At 40.4% G+C, this 21,357-nt stretch overlaps 3 protein-coding genes and 1 long non-coding RNA gene across 4 annotated transcripts; 2 read left to right on the top strand and 2 right to left on the bottom strand.

Annotated features, from left to right (window-relative positions):
* The first annotated feature begins 98 nt into the window (after window positions 1-98).
* On the top strand, window positions 99-525 carry LOC148700324 (uncharacterized). The gene is made up of 2 exons (XR_015971984.1): window positions 99-162; window positions 295-525. It is a non-coding gene; the product is annotated as an uncharacterized LOC148700324 (long non-coding RNA).
* Window positions 526-1,062: 537 nt separating this feature from the next.
* On the bottom strand, window positions 1,063-3,378 carry LOC103713131 (taxane 2'-alpha-hydroxylase-like). The gene is made up of 3 exons (XM_008799947.6): window positions 2,222-3,378; window positions 1,950-2,080; window positions 1,063-1,863 (listed from the first exon to the last, which is right to left on the bottom strand). Exons 1-3 carry the CDS (start codon window positions 3,070-3,072, stop codon window positions 1,259-1,261), a joined length of 1,587 nt encoding a protein of 528 aa, XP_008798169.2. The 5' UTR covers window positions 3,073-3,378; the 3' UTR covers window positions 1,063-1,258.
* Window positions 3,379-6,466: 3,088 nt separating this feature from the next.
* On the bottom strand, window positions 6,467-8,541 carry LOC103713130 (uncharacterized). The gene is made up of 4 exons (XM_008799946.6): window positions 8,433-8,541; window positions 7,759-8,007; window positions 7,401-7,551; window positions 6,467-7,211 (listed from the first exon to the last, which is right to left on the bottom strand). The coding sequence occupies exons 1-4, from the start codon at window positions 8,484-8,486 to the stop codon at window positions 6,697-6,699; spliced, it is 969 nt and encodes a 322-aa protein (XP_008798168.4). The 5' UTR covers window positions 8,487-8,541; the 3' UTR covers window positions 6,467-6,696.
* Window positions 8,542-11,580: 3,039 nt separating this feature from the next.
* On the top strand, window positions 11,581-21,321 carry LOC103713133 (biotin carboxylase 2, chloroplastic-like). Its single transcript, XM_008799953.6, has 17 exons — window positions 11,581-11,910; window positions 12,034-12,089; window positions 12,822-13,159; window positions 13,393-13,534; window positions 14,511-14,609; window positions 14,743-14,799; window positions 15,391-15,462; window positions 15,597-15,686; window positions 16,711-16,770; window positions 17,867-18,052; window positions 18,144-18,236; window positions 18,319-18,400; window positions 18,803-18,909; window positions 19,087-19,162; window positions 20,042-20,088; window positions 20,216-20,278; window positions 20,907-21,321. The coding sequence occupies exons 2-17, from the start codon at window positions 12,048-12,050 to the stop codon at window positions 20,961-20,963; spliced, it is 1,611 nt and encodes a 536-aa protein (XP_008798175.3). The 5' UTR covers window positions 11,581-11,910; window positions 12,034-12,047; the 3' UTR covers window positions 20,964-21,321.
* Window positions 21,322-21,357: the final 36 nt, after the last annotated feature.

The raw sequence follows: 21,357 nt of genomic DNA, 5'->3' as shown, positions 1-21,357 counted from the left end.
CAGGGATTATATAATTCTTTGCAGGAAGAATATTACCGTGTGCAAGAATTAGTTGATTTGTGTATGATATAAGTTTGTGCAAATTCTGTATGTGTGCAGGATTAGAAGTCAAATGATAGTGGTCAAGGGACTGCATATTAGTCCAGCTAAAGAAAGGATCAGGTATTAAGTTTCCCTAATTTAAATAGATATTGGATTAATTTTGGCATAGGTTTACCGCCCTGTTGCAATATGTGGTTCGTAAAACTCAACTGGGTGAGCATGATCACAAGTGAAACGGGCTAAACTATGCAGGGCGGCTGCAGCTTGAGCTACGTGGTCTCAAAGAAACAGCAAACTTCCGATCTATATTGATGCAATAAGGTTTTCATATGATCAGGAAAAAGAGGTTTAGCATGTTTTAGGCTAGAATTTTCATTGAACTATGGTAAGACTAGCCCCTCCCACCCGATCAACCCTAGTAGCCTCTAATGATGGCCCAAGATTAGCACCCACTTTTTTAGCTACTACATTGACCTCACCCCGTATGGACTGATTTTGGTCAGGCTGCAATTAATTTTTGTTGCATTTGCTGAAACAAAAGGTCCTCCGATTGAGCCTCTTTACTTGATGTAATTGTTAATAGCCTAGTTTGAGTTGGTTGTTGAGACTCCAACTCATCAAAGGAGTAAACTTTGAGCTTGTGCCAACTGTCAGAGCTGTTTCAGTCATGGTCTGAGACCTTGAAGGAGATCTTTTGGATGTTTTTTATAGCTATGTCCCGGTCGTTACTAAAAGTCTACCAGCCGGAGTGTGAGCTGGGGATTTTCGTGCCTCCTAAGTCGACGTTGGTCCAATCGGCATCCTGGCTACTCGAATCCTAGGGTCATACACCGGTTTGGTATCTAACCTTTGTTCCTCCACACAGCCGCAGAATCTCAAGGTTTGGCCGAGTCTTCCATAGGAATGACGCATCTCGGGCAGCTCGTCATATGTGAATTGCCTTGTTTTCATTTCCCTTTAGAACCAACTTTCTTACAGGTCATTTTAGTTGTGCAATTTAACATTCATATCAAAGACATGTTCAATAACTTGCTCGTAGTCTCATAGATTAACCAGAAGCAGAATGAATACACAATGCAAATTTTCATCACGGTACATAGTAAATAACCAGAACACCACAGCATTAACCGTTTGTCCCGTACCTATATGCTGCTCACAATAACATCCAACATTCTTATTCAGGATTACAAACTTCATGGCCCTTTGTCCGATCCATTCACGCCGCAATCGGACGGAAAGCTATGACCGAGTGCGTCGCGATGTGCAGACTGAACTGGCCTCCTTTCTCACTAACATCAACCTTGTCCACCCCAGGTGGCGGGACGAGCTCAAAATTCCTGACCAATTTTCCCACAACGAGTCCTAGGATGGGCAACGCCAAGATGATCCCCGGGCAACTCCGCCGGCCAACCCCGAACGGCAAGAACCTGAAGTCGACCTTGCCACCCACCACGGCGTCGACCTCCATTTCCTCCTTGAGGAATCGCTCTGGCCGGAATTCTTCCGGCCTGTACCACCACTCGGGATTGTTGGCGAGCCACCACGCGTTGACCACCACCTTGGAGCCACTTGGAATTGTGTAGCCGCCGAGCTTGGCCTCCTCCAAGTTCATGTGGGGGACCAGCAGCGGTATAGGCGAGTGCAGCCTCAGCGTTTCCTTCACCACTGCTTGCAAGTACGGCAGCTTGTGCAGGTTCGTTTCCGTCACCGGTTCGTCGCCGAGAGCATCCGCAATCTCTCGCCGGACCTTGTCTTGGACCGTGGGATGGTTCACCAGCTCCGCTATAGCCCACTCCATCGACCACAAGGTGGTCTCGATGGCTGCAGCATTTTAATTCCCGTTAGCCCATGCATGCATTCGGATATAAAGATATGAACTTTGATCACTATATATAATTAATAATTACCAGCAACATTGATGTTCTCCACAATATATATCACATTCTCCGAACTGATTTCTCCATTCTTTTCTGCCTCCAGTATGTGATCTATAGCGCATCTAGGCTTATTTCTATCGCCACTCGTGGCCATCACTTCTCTGTTAGACAGCAGGAGTATTTATCATTTACGAAAGAGAGCAAATTAGAGATCAAATTAAGTCTTGACTTTGAATTGAGAAATTTCGTAAATAAGCTATTATATATATATATATATATATATATATATATATATGTATTACCTTCTTTTCTCGACATAATTGTTGTTAAAGAAGGCCAGCCTCCTGCTCTGCAGATCCTTGCACTTGTTGAGATAACCTCTCAAGAAGGGCCTCAGAATGGGAATGAAGTCCCCGTAGTTGTACTCGAAGCTCTGAGCCAGCCTGCTCCGCTCCGAGTTGAACCGGGTGGCCTGCTGGAAAAGCGGGTCCGAGTCCGACTCGAACCGGGTGTCAAACATCATCCGGTACATGATGTTGTAGAGCATGAGCTGCAGCCGCCTTCGGATGACCATGCCCTCCTCCTGCGCCCTCTTGTTTCCACGTAGGTCTTCGACGACGGCGTCCATCTCCTCCTCCCACGCCTCCTTGTACTGCTGCACCACCTTGTTCGTGAAGAAGGGGAGCGTCATGATGCGCCTCATCTTGCGCCAATGCTCGCCGTACACCGTGAACACCATGTCCTGCCCGTTGCCGGTGAAGATATCGAACACCACGTTCCGGGGCCGGGATCCGAACTCGACCCCCTGGGTGTGGAGGACCTCCGACGCCAGCTTCGGGTCCGACACCACCACCAAGTTCCGAGCACCGAGCTTGAGCAGGAATACGCTGCCGAACTTCTCCGCCATGCTCGCCAGGAAGCGATGGTTGAGATCATTGCCGACTTGGAGCCAGTTCCCGAAAATGGGGATCGACACGGGCCCCGGAGGAGTGTTCGGAGGCCTGGATGAGTTTGAGATCAACGTAAGAGACGCGAGGAAGAGGAAGACCGAGAGGGGTACAAGGGATTGGATGGGGAGTAGGGGCTTGGCGACAAAGACGAAGCCTAAGGAGACGAGGGTGGAGATGGCCGCTGTTTTCATGGAGAAGGCCATTGTTGCTTGCTTCTTGATGGAGTTTGGTTTGAGATTGGAGGGAGGAGGGGGACAGTACTATTTATACAAGCGTTTAGGTGGAGTTGTTTGGGAACGGAAATTGCTGGTTTCAGGGGGGAATCCGTGGGCTATTCAAGAAACAAGGTAGGAGCTAGGAGGGCGGCATGTCCTGGAATTAGTCAGAAGGATGCTGTGGTTGGTACGCTGGTGCTGGTAGGGGTTGGTGGAACTCCCTCTAATTGCTTACTCTTCCGTCGTGTACCGACCCTCAAATTGCCTATATTTTTTTCCTTTCTTTTAATCCATGAATCGCAATTATTTCTTGCTCCAACATTTAGCTTCCGAAGTGTGACAGCTACCTAAATCTTTCATTACCCTCAACATCCTTATGTTAAGCCAAGGCGTCGATCCCTTTACGCTCTAATTTTTCACCTTAAGAGCACTTTTTTAATGATTCAGTCATGTTGAGATATATTGATAAAATGACTGCAGAAGATAATTTTTAAGATTTAAGATGAAAATGAACTATTCACTCCTCTTCGAGTTTCTTTCTTTTTCTTTTTTTTTTCTCCGAGAAAAAGTCTTCAAACGTATTCGTATACATTTTGTATGGTACTTCCATTTTTATTATTAAAAAAAAGAAAAAGAAGAAGTCTTCCAGTAGAGCTAAGGTCAAAAATATAACCGAGAACCCAGGAGGATTGAAGCAGCTTACCCAAAGATGTTCAGGATTTCTTTCCCCCCTCTCCCTGTGTCTCTCCTTTTTTTTTTATTTACTTTTCTCTGCACTTGACCTCAAGGTTGTACTAATGGTCCCGGTTTCTTTGGCGGCCCATGGTTTTGGCCGAGGCTAGAGCCGGGTCAACGTTTGTTTGATATCAGACACTACATTATATATATATATATATATATATATATATATATATATATATATATATATAACGACCGCGTGCCTTCAGAGAGCTGCTCTCGCAGGCAATGGGGGTTGGTAGGGATTAGCGTAAGAAAGAAAATGTTTTACCTTTTCTCGCCACATGATAATTAATTGGGGGGATGATTTGTATCGCACCAATTCTCCGCTGCAATGGAGTTGAAAGTTATTAGATGAATCGGATCTATGGTGAATCTAAGATAAAATAAATTTATCTTATAATTTTATTCTAGGATCACATAAATCTAAGGACATCTGGTCAAACCTTTGCATCCACCTTAAACAATAGCAACGCCTTTTGAGAATAAGCCCATTGAGGAGCTGTTACAAAATGTACTTTTCTTTTGAAGTACAAGTACGAGATGCGATCCAGAAACATGTGACATTTTAAATCCATGTTTCTCATAAGTTCATCGTATGATTTGTGGCAAAAAGGACAAAATTTCTCCAAAGATTCCTAAAAATTAAAAAAAATATCAAATAAAAATAATCAAAACGATCATTTTACATGGTCAGCTTTTCGTGGTGTTTCCTTGCATGATAGGATTTTATAGATTTCCCCTAAATCCTTCTGCCCTCACAGAATTCATGGGTGCAAAAGTTGCGAGACAACCTTTGCAGCCTATAAGGAGGTTAGCATAAAATGTAGAAGAATTCTCTGCCAAAAAAAGGGGGTAGATTTATGATTCCCGATTGCACGATAAGTACAAAATGGGACTCCGATGTATGCAAGGTAAACACGCAGCTAGGCCTCTTCAAATTGAAAGCGAACCATCGTAAGCTCAAATAGCTGCAAATTGCGATAGAAGACGAACCATCTTTAGCTCAAATGGCTGCAAACTGAGTTTAACCCTGGGGATGAAATAATCCTTCGATCAGAACAAACATATATCCAAATTGCAAAAACTAAGCTCAGCCCTATTCTCTTTGAGTTCTGTTTTCTTTGGTTGAAGCTCTCCAAGTTTCACCCTGAGTTTCGTCGTAGTGACCATTTAAGATACCTGAAACATATCAATTGCTCGGCCCAGAACACTGCTCATAGCACTACCACGGTTAGATGTGGATGCCTTGGGGGACTGCTGGTTGGCCGACCTGCCGTTATGCTGATGGCCCACCCTATTGACCCCGAATGGCTAGAGGGGCGTAGAGTAGACAATTTGATTGTCCCAGAAGAGCGGAAATGGGATGAGGACTTTGTTAGACGAGCCTTTGGTGAGCAGCTGGCTGAGCGGATGTTGGCGGTGTCGCTTCCGATGGATGTGGCTGAGGACGGAAGGGTGTGGGGCTACACTGGCAGACCAAAGGTGAGCACGAAGGGCCTATTGGGGCTAGTGAGAAGGACGTCGGCATGACAGATTGAGGGGGGATGGATCTGGTGGTTGCGCATTCACCCCCGAGTGGCTCTATTTGTTTGGAAAGTTGCTTGGGGGTGCTTGCCCATTAGAATAGTGCTAGCTCGGCAAGAGGTTAGCATTCCTCCAGGTTGCTAGGCTTATCGTGAGGCGGAGGAGTCTATCTTTTATATACTTTTCGGCTGTTAGCGGGTTGTCCAGATTTGGGAGTGTGCCTCGGCTTCCTTCGGCCTGATATAGCGGTAGACTTTGATAGAGGATTTCTCGATCTTTTTGAAAGATTTCTTTCGGAGGCCTGCCTTTGTGGAGCAGGAGATTGGAGCGGCCTATTTGGTTTATCACTATTGGCTAGATAGGAATGCTCGAATTTTTGAGGACAGAGGAGCACATTCGAGGCTGGTGGTGGACATGGCACTTCTTATGCGGCGGAGGTCCTTGGCGTTATTGCATCGTTGTTCCTTGAGTTGGCTAGAGAAATCTGGAGTTCTCATTTCGCTCTTGTATCATCCAGAACTATTGTCGTCTCCTAGGATCCTCCACGTACCCTCCGGTTTTCTTAAGGTGAACTTCGACGACAGCGTTAGTGAGGAAAGGGGTAGTGGTGCCTGATTTGTTATCAGAGATCAGAAGGCCAGATTTATGGCGGCTGGAGGCTGATGGATATTAGATCAGATTGTGGTCGGTGATGAGGCTAGAGCCGCGTGGGAGGGTGTCTTCCATGCGAGGCGAGTGATGGGCACGAACCGTATTGTCTTGGAGGGGAACCCAGCCACAGTGATCTAGTGGAACTAGAATTCGGATCGTACTACCGATGTGATACGTCTGATATATGACATCAGTAGTCTTTTGGAGCTGTGTTTTCTATCGGGCTACCTATGTCTTTAGAAAGGCAAACTATATGGCAGGCCATATGGCATCCTTTACGGCTCATCACTCTAAAAATTTTATTTAGGATAATCACGTCTCGGTCCCATCTCCTATGTATTTTTTTCTTCTTTTCGACTTTATAGGCTGCACCCACACTCATTATGTGTGAGCTGCCGGTGTACCAAAAAAATAGCACTACCATGGTTACCTAGAAGACTATGCTAGGTACATTGCTTCTTAAGCCTCAACAACCCTGATAACTTGTACATTGAAAGCCTTATGAACTCAAAAGTTCGGATGATTGCCAGAACAAGCTAAATACAGTACAAACAAAAGGCTGATCTGGCCAAAACCTGAAACTAGCAAGAAAAAAAAAAAAATCACAGCGTACGATATCCCCTTAAGCCAACTTTGAGGTCGCTCCCATATATCCTACGTACTAAACTAACATGAGTACTTGACGAGGGATTCGACTCAAATCCAAGTGCCACTGAGCAGCGGCCTGGAGGATGCCGCATCTCCAAACATCTCCATCAAATCCGAACACTTCTCCTCCCGCTCTCCCTCCGTCTCGAGCTCCAGGCCAAGCTCCTCATCTATATCATCCGACGCCGATATGAGCAAGAACTCGCACCCTTCATAATTCAGGAAATCCGGGGGGTCCGCCGGACCGAAGCGTAGCTGCCCAAGCTGGCCCTGGAGGTGGGCAGGGAACACGGCCCTGCGCTTGCTCTGGAGGCCTCTGAAGTAGGCCGTGCTGCTCTTCTGCCCGGGATTCTTTATTTGGATGACGAAGGAGCCCTCACGTTCAACGTTGAGACACTCCTGGGGCTCACCGTCGGCATCCTCTGGGGGGAATTCGAGCTTGTACACGAGGTGGGTATGCGTCTTCCTGCCTGCCTCGTGCCTCAGGATGCGGTAGATGCCCTCTGCAAGGGCTCTTGCGGGAGAATTGCGGCGGTGCCCACGGGTGGCAGTGTCGTACTCCTCTGGATTCATGTTTTCAAACAAGAATGACAAGATGAAGAGAAACGGTATAATTAATGATTTGAGTTGCTCACAAACTGCCTCGAATGCTAGTACTAGTGAAGGATGATTCAAGTATATATGCGGCAATTCAAGAAGGATGATCTGCTAGTATGATTCAAGAAATCATTTTATCTAGGTAACGTACGTACCTCCTTTTAGAGCCGTTTTTATGTCTTCCACCTTCGTAGTCACGATCTCCACAAATCCCCAGTAAGGACGGCTTCTCTTGCTCGGATCTGGTAAGCTCTTCCTTCCCATGACAATAAATCGGAGCAGTGGCTGCTTTTCGATATTCACCTCCTTCGGTTGTTGCATTAAATTAATATGCATGGATGAGAATCCGTATTACGAGTTCAAGTTGCATGACAACTACTGCTATATTCCAATTTTTCTTTTTCTTTTTTTAAAAAAAAAGAGACAACGGCTATATATATATTAAGTTCTCTATATGCTGTCACATGGATCAGTTTGCATGATCAAAGAAGATGAGAGTAGTTTCATAAATACCTCACTGCCATGGCCACCTTCAGTTCCATCTCCGACATGCTCGACCTTCTTCTGGTCATGGTCGCCTTCCTCATCTGACTTAGATCTCTTCTCGCCTTCCTTGCCAGAATCCGATGCCTGCTTCTCTTCCACTGCTCGCTCGCCAGACTCGGGACGGAGGACGATGTACAGCCTTTGCACATCATCGGCACTGTGAGCTTCTTCTCTCTCAACCTTGGGCCTATAAAAGAAGAAGATCTCTCCCCTTTCCTGATTTCATTCGCAAACAATACATTATTTCTCTTTTAATAAAGAAAGTTCTTTCTTCTTCCTTCTTTTCTTCTTCTTTTTTTTTTTGAAAAATAATTTTCCTTCCTTCCTTGTATGTAAGAAAAAATAGAGATATATATAACTAAAACAACAAAGTCAAATAAAATTCATAAGAAAATAAAAAGAAAGATTTCCTTGTTTTGAGAAACAGATAAATGTTAAATGTTAAGTTAAAAAGAAATGAAAGTAAAGGATTTCAGTTTGTGGTTTGTGTGTGTGAAGGATCGATATGAATTCGTCATGAGGCTACCTGATGGAAAGAGAAATCACCATCTTTTACCAAAAAAAAAATTAAAGAGAAATCACCACCAAGTAATAATTAATAATAACTAGAGAAAAGGAAGGGAGGAGTTGTAGAGAGGGACCTGGATCTCCACTTTTGGTTCGGGTCTCGTCTTCATCTCCTCCCCTTGTCCCATGGCTTCTTTCCAAATTCTGCCGGACCGGACGACAGGAAAAACAGCCGAATCCCACCTTCTTAAATAAAGGTGCTCTCCGTACAAAAAAGAAAACAAAAAAAAACACTCATATGTGAGACGTGGCAGAGTGCATGCAGCCATAGATAGATACGTGTCGTGATCTGCCACCCCTATAGTGGGTCGCTCCACGTCCCAAGCGTGGCCATGGTGGACGCCAGCACCGGACTTCTCCGGTTTATAACCGAACTTGAGGGTATCCAACTCATTATTGTGGCTTAACGGTAGATAGATCAAGAAAACCCGACCGAATGGCCTAGCCGATTTAGCGTGGGTTGGTGCCACCTTTTGCTTCAGTATATTTTAAGTGGAGATGTTGCCTTCTAGACAAAACATGTATATAGAAAAGTCAATGGAGCTGCAGACTGAATGGGACTGAATGGCCTTATTTGTAGCTGGCTATTCTAGAGGATCCTATAGTTAGAAAGAAGAAGTTGTCTAGAGCACTCCAAAATTTGTTGTATTTTAATTTTTTTAGATATATTCAAACCAGATGTGTATGTGTCATTCCCTGCAAAAAAAAAAAATAAAATAAACATGAACATGTTGATGTTGGTCCTTAAAATTAGGGGAAATATTGTGTATCTTGCAAACGGTTCTCAAAAGGCTGAGGCATCGAAGGCAATTTTGGCCCAAGCGAGCATACCGGTTCTTGACCTCCTGCGGACACCAACAAAAATTGGACTCGACACCAACGGAGAACTCCACTTTTTCATTTTTGGGGTACAAGAATGGAACACCGCATTAAATTTAAAATGACACGTAACGAAATATTGATTAAAATTTGACAGTGTTGTTAGTGAAGTCTTGACTGGACTCATAAGTAAACTTTGGACATCAATGGGCATCCAACATCACTATATTTGATATGTACGTGCATGTTTTTTGTGTTCCAAGATCACAATGCTTTGCATGTTATTTTTATGCTATGTGCATGTTGGAAAAGTGAAGGATTGTCAATTGAAGACTAGACTCAAGCAATTGAGGTGTAGTCATTAGTTAAATGCTTTACCAGTCCTGATTAATTTTCTTTAGCATCCATTTTTTTAAAATTACCTATCACTTGAGGAAGAACCCGATTGAACAGTAGTTTGTCTCTTTGCTGCATTCCCTATAAACTAAATAGCCAATATCTTTAGTTGCACATACTAGAGTTATGGTTCCATAGTACCTCAATGGACATGACACCCCAGTAAAATGAATATGCAGCACACCAATAAATGTATAGAGATAAAGAAAATGCATTTAAGAGTCAATCAAATGTTATAAGTTTTTCAAAAAATACAATACATTGTTGTATAACGAACCAGGACCTTCATTTGTATCTCTTACAAGCAATGCATCATGTAATGATCCATACCACCTATGGTCGCCACCACTTTACAAATGCAATACTTGTAATAAATTTAGTCTGAGGAGTGCATATTGGATGGCTGCAATTCAAAACACCAGTAATTTTAATTTTTTTTTGAAAAAAAAATTCAGAATTGGAGGAAGGCTGTGGTCAAGGACAATGTATACATCCAGTCATTGCTATCAATATGCAATGACTTTACCAATTATGGAGTAAGCTAGCATCCCTCACCAGTAAACTTGGAAGGGAAGAACTCTTGGAGAATCTGAAAATCAGGAAATTTGAAAAAAAATTGGGATTAGAAAAATTACTTTCCAGGCAATTCAGTATTTATTTTTTGCGAATTTTAGGATATGTGGAGGCCAATGGGTGAGCTTTCTTTCCCAAGATGCTTGTGTTTTGTTGTTGGTTTTTCCCTTGCTTTCAAGTAAAAAATTAGTTTGTCTAATAATACTCCATACTTGAATCCAGATAGGCTCCAAATGAGTAGTATCATTCTTTTATTTATTTTCTCACCTTTTTTTAGAGAATACAACCAAAACAAGGTAGGCTCTGCACTTATGCATTAATATGGTAGCGAGCAGGAGCGGCCCAATATATTTGGAGGCCTAAGGCCCGTTTTGTCTTTGAGGCCTTCCCTGTAGTGGGCCAGTCTAAGGCGAACTCACAGGGAGCCTTTTTCCTTTTCATTTTGTCTTTAAACCCTTTCCTGCGGTGGGCCTTCTTTGGGCCGGGGCCTTAGGCGACCGCCTCACTCGCCTAAGAGTTGGGCCGGCCTTGATAGCGAGTGACCCAAATAACGTGTCTCCATCAGTGTTCACTGCGTAGCCCTCTGCATACATGAGAGCATAGCTGCTCTTCAATAAGAAGGGTTGGATTTTATGAAGGTGCAAATCACTGAGTTCTTGTGCAATGCCCAAGCAACCGATTTTGGAGTACACAACCCAACAATGGTCAGCAGAAAGAATTGTTAGCTCGGTTGACTGACATTTACCATTTAAGCCAAGCTCTTAGAGAAGTTTTAGGGTTCAAATTATGGGCATTGCTCAAGAAAAGATATCAAAAAATATCATTACTTTAATAACTCAAAAGTGCAACTAAAGAGTTGTATTCTCATTGCTTCCCTCAAATTGGCTTAGTGTCTGACATAATTAAGCACCGTAAATGGTGTAAGTCAACTAATTTACTATTTTGATCATTTGAGAGTGAGTTCTTTCCATATAGCAAGTAGGTAATTGGTACTTGGCAGGACAGGTCATTCATATCCACTTCTAAGTGTCCATTTCTTGATCCATTGCTAAAACTCTCGGAGCTCGTCTGATTCATATGAAAAGAAAGAGGGAAGGTGAGGTCAACAAAAAAAAATTAATTCTTTAAAAAATAGATGAAAAAATAGCTTTTTCATAAAAATAAAATTCTCACATTTTAAAAAATATAATAATCTTTATGAAATATAGAAAAGTACAATTTCTACTAATTAAAAATTAGAATATTTTTTTAAAGATTTTTAATTTTTTAGATAAAATAAAGTAAGATTTTTTCTTCATTAAAAAGGTCATATATATTGTACACAATTTTTTCAACAAAAATAAATGCTCAACTAATTATAAACTATTTTAAAATATATTGTTTTTATAATTAACTAAATGTATAAAAAATTATTTTTTTGGAAATCATTTGTTCATGTCCAGTTTTGCACCAAAAAAAAAAAAAAAAAAAAATCTTGGTGAGGAAAAATTCAAACAAACTTTCCTTCGAAGCGGACTGCTCAGCGCTCGCCGGCGCTCCTCGGATCAAACCCTTCGACCATCAGTCGCACAGCCCGAGTCCGATAAACCCTCGGAGTTTCCAACGTTCCAACCCCCACCCTCTCTCGGTATCATCGATCCCTTCCTCGCTCCTTATCCCTTTCCTCTTCGCTTCTCCCAATTTAACTCTCAATCCCTCCCCTGGGAAACCCATCTCGTGCTCCCCTCTAATCCTTCGATACCTCTCTTCGTCATCCCCCGACAGGTATGGTACTCTTCTCTTCAGATCCGCCCATCTCTCCCACCATTGCGCGGATTCGATCGCTGGAGAATCTTCTTTCTCTACCCGAACTGAGATCAGTAATAATTTCTTTTCGTCCTGTTTCAGGATTTGATCCGAAGATGGACTCCATTATCGCTTGCAAGTCGGCCTGCTCGCCTCCTGTAAGTCGCTATGCGTTGCTTAGATTCGTTTCGTTTGTGGTCTTTAGTTCTGGATTTCGGACCTATTTGGCGGTGATGTCATTGTTCGAGATTGAAACATCCTTCCTTTAAAGAAGAATTTCGGGGCACGGTTTGCGTTAGTCCAGGAAGCCTCAGCAAGCTCGTGATTTTTTTTTTCTTTAAATCTAATTATTATTATTATTATTATTATGATTCTTTTGGCTTTTTCATAATTATTCCTGGACCAGTATGTCTGCTACTTTTGTGGGGTTATGGTTCTTTTTTGCTTGTTTTGCTGCTTTGATCCAAAACATTCATCTCCTTTGGTTCAATTTAAATCTTGCTCGCTGATTTACGATCCTCGCAACCTTTTATCGCTTCATGCGTGATGCTTACATGGTCGTTTTGAGTTCGTCTCGTTTTAAGCGTTTGGCTTTTTATTGAAGACCAATAGGCGACTTACAATGTTGCTTGGAATTATCGGTTATTTGAAACGTTCTTTGATTGTCAAATGCTACAGTTTTAGTATGATAGGTTTCTTCAATACATAGTTGCGTGATGTACTGCTCATTGCTGACACTTGCTGCTGTGTTTTGGATGGCAAACCCTATATTCTGTTTTGCCTTTTATGTTATGTTTTGGAACCCTGCCTAAAGACTCACGAATTTGCTATCGTCTACCATGCATTCGGCTTATTTATCACTAGTCTAAACTCGTTATTTTTGCCAAAAGGGGTTAGTCATCAGACCAGCCAGAGGAATTAGGAGCTCACAATGTACCTTTGTAGTGCGAGATGCTCCGAACTTTCACAAGATAAGCTTTTTTCCAAGGCAAAGAGCTGCTTGTGCAAACCGGAAATCAAAGGGAAGCGGAGGAGCTCTGAATGCAACTTGCCGTGATGAGAAGATTCTCGTGGCAAATAGAGGAGAAATTGCAGTCAGGGTGATTCGAACTGCACATGAGATGGGGATTCCCTGTGTTGCTGTGCACTCCACAATAGATCAGGATGCTCTTCATGTGCGACTCGCAGATGAGGCAGTGTGCATTGGTGAAGCAGCTAGCAGCCAATCGTAAGTGATGCCTTTCATTTTTAGTATTAGTCAAGTAAGCACTATTCTTAACTGAAAACCAAATACCAAGTCTTTCTATTCTAATGTCCAGACATTTCTTTTCTGTGCTATGGCACAAAATTGTACTGTCAACTGGTTAAATGTTTTCTTTATTAACTGTTTTTCTGTCACATGTTATGTGTTCAAATGTAATTTTTCTTTGCTAATTTTTCATATTCCATCCTGTTTGACAGGTACTTATTCATTCCGAATGTTTTATCTGCTGCTGTTAGCCGGGGGTGCACTATGTTGCATCCTGGGTATGGTTTCCTAGCTGAGAATGCTGGCTTTGTTGATATATGCAAAGAGCATGGAATCAACTTTATCGGGCCAAATGTAAGTTGCCTTTCCCCAAACAGCTGGTGTATGAAACTATGATCTTTATATGGACAAAGAAAAGTAGAAGGCAAATTCTATAGAATTTCTTGATTTCCTAAACCTCCGGTTGCTAAGCAAAGGAATGCGACCACTAGGACAAGCCTAAGCTCTAGAATTTCTAGATTGTCAATTATTATTATTCTGATACTGGACAAATTTGTGCTAATTTTGTCTCAAATTCGAGTGCATTAATTTTTGAAATATCTCATAGTTTAGGCAGACTTGGTATATCTTGGAAGTAAATTTATGTGGTAAGGAGGTTACATTTGGCATTGCTTCTTTCTTGAATCTGCAGTTCCAGTTTATGCAATGAATGACAATGCTTCAGTGCTTGTGTAAGACCTTGCACCCATGTCACTCTAGAATTTCATTGGCGGTTCGAGACAGAGAGAGAGAGACAAATCCCCCCCTAGAAATTTTGGTTTCTTTAACAAATCAGTGTCTGCATAACTGTTTCATTTAATTGCAAAGGAAGGAACGACCTTTTCAAGCATGCAAAATGTAGCAATATGATTGTTCATCATGTCTCAAGAATGCCAATATATGTTGGGAGTGTCCTCTGTGGTACAGATCTAATGGTGGTACTCATACATGGGATTATAATTTTTAAATATCTGTCTGATGAAACATTCAGATGAGCCCTGTAATCATATATCTTAATTTTACACCAGATCCTAAATTAAATGACTTATTGCTCTTGGAAGTGCAGTTGATGATAGAATGCTAGAATTTCCTTGTACTTCTTTTTTTTTTTTACTGTGTTGATGGGAAAATAATGGTTTCCTTGGCTTCAACGTGAGTAAAGCTATTCCTCATGATTATTTTTCCTATTAGCCTTGTAATCTTACTTTTCGGTTGTTAATAATTTAAAAATCTTTCCTTGCTTGCCTAAGATAGGACTATGAGATTTGATTGTTTGAGTATCCTTCTCCAGCCTGATAGCATTCGAGTCATGGGTGATAAATCTACAGCCAGAGAAACAATGAAGAAAGCAGGCGTCCCGACTGTACCCGGAAGTGATGGATTGTTACAGGTACACCAGCAATTTTCTGTGGATCTTGATTGGCTGTTAAATATCATGGACTGCTTCATCATCATAACCTTGATCTGTTATTATAGCTATTCCTTATTTGCATTCTAATCACTAGCACTGCTGAATGTTGCAGTCCACTGAGGAGGCTGTCAAGCTTGCACATGAAATTGGTTTCCCTGTGATGATTAAGGTATCCTGTTTTTTCAGTTTCACTCCAACAACAGTTTTTGGTTCATATAATCGTTCATGCTTAATCAAATGACATACTGAACCACAGGGTATAGAAAGTAATACCATGAGGTCAACAAAGCTTTCACATAATAGCATGGGAAGAGCTTTAGTTCTGCTAAGAAAACACCATCAGTATTTTTCATTTTATTCTTCCCTCCCATGGCATACCATGTGTTGGTAGGGGGATGTACTGCACTGACCTGATCCATGCTGGTAAGCTACTGCTATAGGGTCCATTACTGAGACTGAAAACCTTGGTCAAACACTCTTATGTCCACCTGTGTCAATGATATTGCAACTGTATTGCAACTGTATTTTCACACTAAATTAGGTTCCCGTCAACTCCCTGTGTGCTAGCTTCTAGGATTCTTGTTGAGCTATACTTTCTATTATCTGCATTTCAAGTTTGTTGAGCACTGCTATGTGCCCAGAGCCAACAGGAGTTTACTCACTGGGTGGATATAGGAACCAAAACCCTTTCGCTAACTTACATAAGTTGATCTTGGAATTGTTTCATCCATGTCATGAGTTTCTATTTTATTCTTTGTAGGCAACTGCTGGTGGTGGAGGGCGTGGAATGCGTCTAGCTCACAAACCTGAAGAGTTTGTAAAGTTGCTCCAGGTAGATCATATGCCAAATTCATGGACATTGGCCGCAAACATCTGATGGCTTGTTTCTTTTTTCTCTCTCTTGTCCTTTGGGTACATAGATTTTATTTTAGTTTTACTTAAACTAAAATCACTTAATATGTGCAGCAAGCTAAGAGCGAGGCAGCAGCAGCATTTGGAAATGATGGGGTTTACCTGGAAAAATACATCCAGAATCCAAGGCACATTGAGTTCCAGGTTAAAATGCACATATTGCTTATCTGTTATATCCTAAATTTGGAGAAATTGCTTTTGGACATGTGAAGAATGAATTGCTTCTTAGTTTTTGAAGTAGTTCAACTTAGCATCAACTTCATGGTTCACAATTTTAGAAATTAATTCATTTCTTGTCTAGAATGGTACTTGCAGAGCTTCTGATTGCTGGTTTAATTTTCTATATCAGCTAAACAGCAATGTAAAGTATAAGAATATTCAGAAGCTTTCCATGTGGCAATAAATTGTTTGTTCAGTCAAGATTGGTTGTGGCTTTTTAATAGAAGAATTGCTTGTTAAATTGCTGATTTACTCTTACAACTCTGGTGTCACTGATTTACTCATTACTGTTGGATGTTTACGATATGATTTGGACCATTTCGGAACATTCTTACATGGTCAAGATTCAGGATTTAATCTGACTAAAGCAAAATTTTGCAATTTGTTGCAACATAGAAAATTATAGATATAATGAGGGAATATTAAATCAATGAATAATGGTTACAACTAAGGTTTGCCGTACCAGTCACCACCATACTGTACTGGATGTATCCTACCATATCGGTACCGAACTGGTATGCATTTTCGTACCGTACCAACACGTGGTACATCTTGCTATCTCATACCATACTGCGTACCGATACTATAATAGAATGGTACCAATACAGGGTCTGGTACTGAGACGGCGAACCTTGGTTACAACTAATAAAGGCCATTATAAAATAACTATTTGGAAGAAAACAAGAATTAATCATCTATTCTTGTGTGTGCTTATGTGTACATGCATGTCTTTCTTTTTCTACCATAGTGTATGGTCAAAAACCCAAAAATATGCATTCAATCCTTTTATTTGTAATAGCAATGAAAATTTTTGATCAAGAATATGAGATTTATATAATCAATTACTAATACAGTGTTTGCATGATTATCTGATGAGAAATATGAGAATTGCGAAATGAATAACTCAAAGAATTATGTGATTGTAAAGCTCCCATGTTTTGCTTCACAGGTTCTTGCAGACAAGTATGGGAATGTTGTTCATTTTGGTGAGCGTGATTGCAGTATACAGGTACATAATCTGTCATCATTATTTGCCTTCTATCCAGTGTTGAAAAACCTCCTGCAGATTGACCCATGATTGAATCAACTGATTTGTCAGGTACAATGAACCGGAATAGTAATTGAGACGAAACATCTGATCTCTGACTTTATACTTTCTAAGCTGAATTGATAAGATGAATTTTAAATTAGTTTTTTTTTTTTTGAACCGTAAAATACATTTCTCTTCTTCATTTTCATTTTCTTGCAATAAAATATAGATGTTGTCATTGCATTGAAGTATAAAAGTGAAGATCCTATTCTGATTGACAGCAAACTCATTAACACTAATAGAGATGGTCATTTCCTCCATTTTTTTTCTCATCCTGCAAAGAGCCAGACATCAAATGTTCGTATTCTTGCATAAAATAGATGTTTTGTCATCCATGTTCTACATGTATGCTGCATTTTCGAGATATTTGGATACATGCTGATAATATTGACTCGGTCCAAATTGGCTTGATGAAGAATGTAATTTCCAAGATCAAAGAGAGGTCCAATGGGCTGGAGGCAATGAATGAAACATTATTTTTTCAATCTCTCTTTCCATGCCTGTTATGAGCCATTATCAGAAATCAGTCCCAGTTCCAGTTGACTCCTACTTTAGAAGCTTCTATGTGTGCATATTGTTGCACTACAAGCACATATTCTGAGACAGTTATTTTAATCTGTAGCTCAAGCTATGTGACAATGCCGTGACCAACCAAGCACCAATTTCTTGACATTACTTTGCAGAGGCAGAAAAAGGAAAATACTATAACATGACAAATATAGTGCAATAATTTGCCTAACAACAGGAACTTGCATGCCTTAATCTTGAGTAAGTATGTATAATTATTTGGATCAACTTTGAAATCAATGCCCGCACCTTGTAAAAGTAATTCACTTGTTTAACATTCTTCTTCCACATGGATATGAGGAATATTAGTGCAAGAAATCTCCTTTTATTCTATCACTGATATGTTTTTATAGTATTCTGCAATGGTTGTAATTTATAAAGCCGTTTATTGTTCATGAACACCATACCAAGCTCTTGACATAAAGTTGACTTGTGATGTGTCTGACAGAGAAGGAATCAGAAGCTCCTAGAAGAAGCACCATCCCCTGCATTGACCCCTGAGCTACGGAAAGCTATGGGTGATGCAGCTGTAGCAGCTGCTGCATCTATAGGTTACATTGGTGTTGGAACTGTGGAATTTCTCTTGGATGAAAGAGGTTCCTTCTACTTCATGGAAATGAACACCAGGATCCAGGTATGGATGCTATCTATGGTTCATGCTTGTTTCTTCTGAAGTTGCCCAATGTTTTGCATATAAAACTTTTCCTTTTTCCCGATAAAACCAGGTAGAGCACCCTGTCACTGAAATGATTTCCTCAACCGACTTGATTGAAGAACAGGTTCGAGTTGCTCTTGGAGAGAGGCTGACATACAAGCAGGTAAACCTTGTTTTTGGAAGTTCATTATGATAATCAATTACAGCTTTATTTCATTATACATCATAATATTTGCCACCTACAGGAAGACATTGTTCTTAGAGGACATTCAATTGAATGCCGGATTAATGCAGAAGACGCCTTCAAAGGATTTCGTCCAGGGCCTGGTATTTCTCTCTTCTTGTTTGTTGAGTAGTAATCATATGGGAAGCCTAAATATTAGACACAGGTTGGATTTTGCATGAATTTTAGTATGAAATTTGGTTTAATTATCATCTCCCCCCCCACCCAAAAAAAAAAAAAAAAAAAAAAACCAATTTTTATGGTATGTGATTTTCACCTGCATTTTGCCTTCAAGCTTCTACTGTTTTATGGATTGCAATGATGTTATTTGATTTGTAAAGAAACTAAGTTTCATTTTAATGCTTTTGTTATGCTGATTCTTTGTCTTACCATTTTTTATTTTGGTCGACAAAATTTATTATTACATAAACAACCAGATTAAAACTTCTGATAAATTTACCTTCAGGAGCTATTTATATGATTACACTTTACTTTTGAAATTTCAGGAAAGATTACATCATACTTGCCCTCTGGAGGTCCATTTGTGAGAATAGATAGTCATGTTTATCCAGGCTATGTGGTTCCCCCAAGCTATGACTCCTTGCTAGGAAAGGTACCTGTATTTCTTGCTTGCCATTTATAATTCGCATAGCTAAACATCTTAATAAAAAACTTCAGCATAATGCTGTATATAAGGTTAATCTGCTCCTACTTTTTACAGCTATAGATTTTGCTCAATTTTTTCCTGAAAACCACTTGTAACATTCTGATAATTGTGCTCTTCATTTAGCTTATTGTGTGGGCACCAACCAGGGAAAAAGCAATAGAACGAATGAAAAGAGCTCTTGATGACACGATAATAACAGGTTAGCAGGCTTGTAATGAATTTGGTGAACTGAAGGATATTTAACATTACTTTTAGTATCTCTCGATGAATATTTTTGCATGATATATTATCATTTATAAAGTACCACACCAAGTGGATGCACCAGAATCTTTGTGACCATGTGAACTCCATTAAATGCTTTTGAGCCACTTGTAATCTGTTGGAAATGCAAGTACTTTCTTTGGCATTATCTCTTGTTATGCAGTCATATTCTTGCCTCTCCCTGCCTATCTTTTACTTTAATTTTGCATCTTCTAGTAGGTGTGCTTTTGCATGAGTTAACCAGCTTTGCCTCCGATTTTCCCCCAAATTCATGCCACTTTTCTGCATTGTTGTGCTTTGTTCTTGATGAAAGGAGAATAATATTTGCCTTATATAAAATATGTTGATCTGTAGATTTGATTATGGTACGTCGTACCGGCTTGAACTGGGCAGTACACGGCGTACCATACTGATTTGGTATCGGTACCTGATATGGGTGACGTACCAACACTCGGTATGTCAAAAAAATTCCGTGCCGTACCGTACCGACATTGTGCTAGTGTGGCACCGGTACGGGGTACAGTACCGAGACGGCGAACCTTGGATTTGGTACTTTATTTTACAAAAAGAATGTATATCTTTTCATGTGCAAGGAGAATTTTGTGATCCTCCTTGCTACCAGAATGTGGGAAGTTAGCATACAGTCTATAGTTGTAGCTGTAAGGCTTCCTTTTTCGCTACTTTGAGCCATCCTCCACTTTCACTATTTTAGTGTGTGATAATTGTGGAGAATTTGTAAGGGAGTGCACTCTCATTTTTCTGATAATTGTATTTATTTTGTGCTCCATAACTGATCATCAGTTTCATCCTTCCACAGGAATTCCTACAACCATTGAATACCATAAGTTAATTCTTGATATTGAGGTATGAAGATTCTGGATTCAATTCTGCAGGAATTTGTACCTAATTGGTCCACATAAATGCAGAGAAAATCACAAGGCGGAACTTCTAATTTCTAACTTGCTTTAAATGCGTGCATATGGAATTGCAGGACTTTAGAAATGGAAAGGTAGATACTGCCTTCATACCTAAGCATGAGAAGGATTTGGCTGCAGTGAGTATTTAATTACTCCCCTCTGCAATATCGTATCTCCATTGACATGCACCTAAGGCATACTTTTGTTTAGAAAATAAAACAGTGCTCGTTTGATGTTTAGATTAAACAGTAGGATAAACACTAGAAGTTGAGAATCTTTATTATTTCTATAGTATACAATGTCTTGAGGTGTTTTCAGTATTGGAGGATGGCTTTTTTTCCTCTGTTGTGCTGTTACCTATCATGGGTTATATCAGCTGACATTGGAAACTATAAAATCCAATTAAAGTACTTCATTCAACTTTCCACTGTTTTATGAAATTTAAGCTTCTCTCCTAAGTGGGTCATTTGTAGTCTTAGATGCACATGACCTCACCATCTTATTTGGCCTTTTATTGTATTTACTTTCAAAAGAAGAATTCATATATACAGAAGTTTAATCAGACATTAAACCGAGCTGCAAACATTCCAATGATGGTTTGAGGAATGTCTGTTAGATCCTATATAGGCATGATGCATGAAATATAGAATTACAACATTGAACACATCTTTGAACCTTCTGCAGCTTTTTATTTGTTCATGCTAAAATTTAATTCTTTTTTTTCTATATTTAGAAGAGTGTCTAAACATTTTCTTTGCAATGCAGCCCCAGAAACTAGTGCTGTCGACATCAGAGAAAGAGCTATCTGGGGTGGGTGCCTAAACATTATATTGTGTGCTTCAGTTCCTTGCAGTCCCTACAGCATTTCAATCTATGCACCGTTCATTGCTTACCAGCAGAAGATTTTGACTCGAGAATAACGATAGCCTAGGCCAATTTCTCTCTCTCTCTCTCTCTCTCTCTCTCTCTCTCTCTTTTAATTATCTTAAATATTTGTTTCAGTTTGTCCAGGCAGTGAAGACTGACTGGAAATTGTTTGAGTGAGAAGCATAGCTTCTGCCATGGAATTAAACTTGTAGTATGATTATTGTAAGTCACGACCTAACTGAAGGTTACGTAGTTTAGAGATGTGTGGCTGCTCAATCTTGAAGTCCAATATATAGTAGTTTCAATTCTAATATTACTTAATGGCTAAAGCTTCCATTGGAAGCATTGG

This window comes from Phoenix dactylifera, chromosome 12 (genome assembly GCF_051530095.1).
Source record: "Phoenix dactylifera cultivar Ajwa chromosome 12, Ajwa_hap1_PhDact_Kaust_v1.1, whole genome shotgun sequence".
Classification (NCBI taxonomy): domain Eukaryota; kingdom Viridiplantae; phylum Streptophyta; class Magnoliopsida; order Arecales; family Arecaceae; genus Phoenix; species Phoenix dactylifera.
The sequence above is the reverse complement of the archived record's forward strand: the minus strand, read 5'-3'. Positions and strand labels throughout refer to the sequence as shown.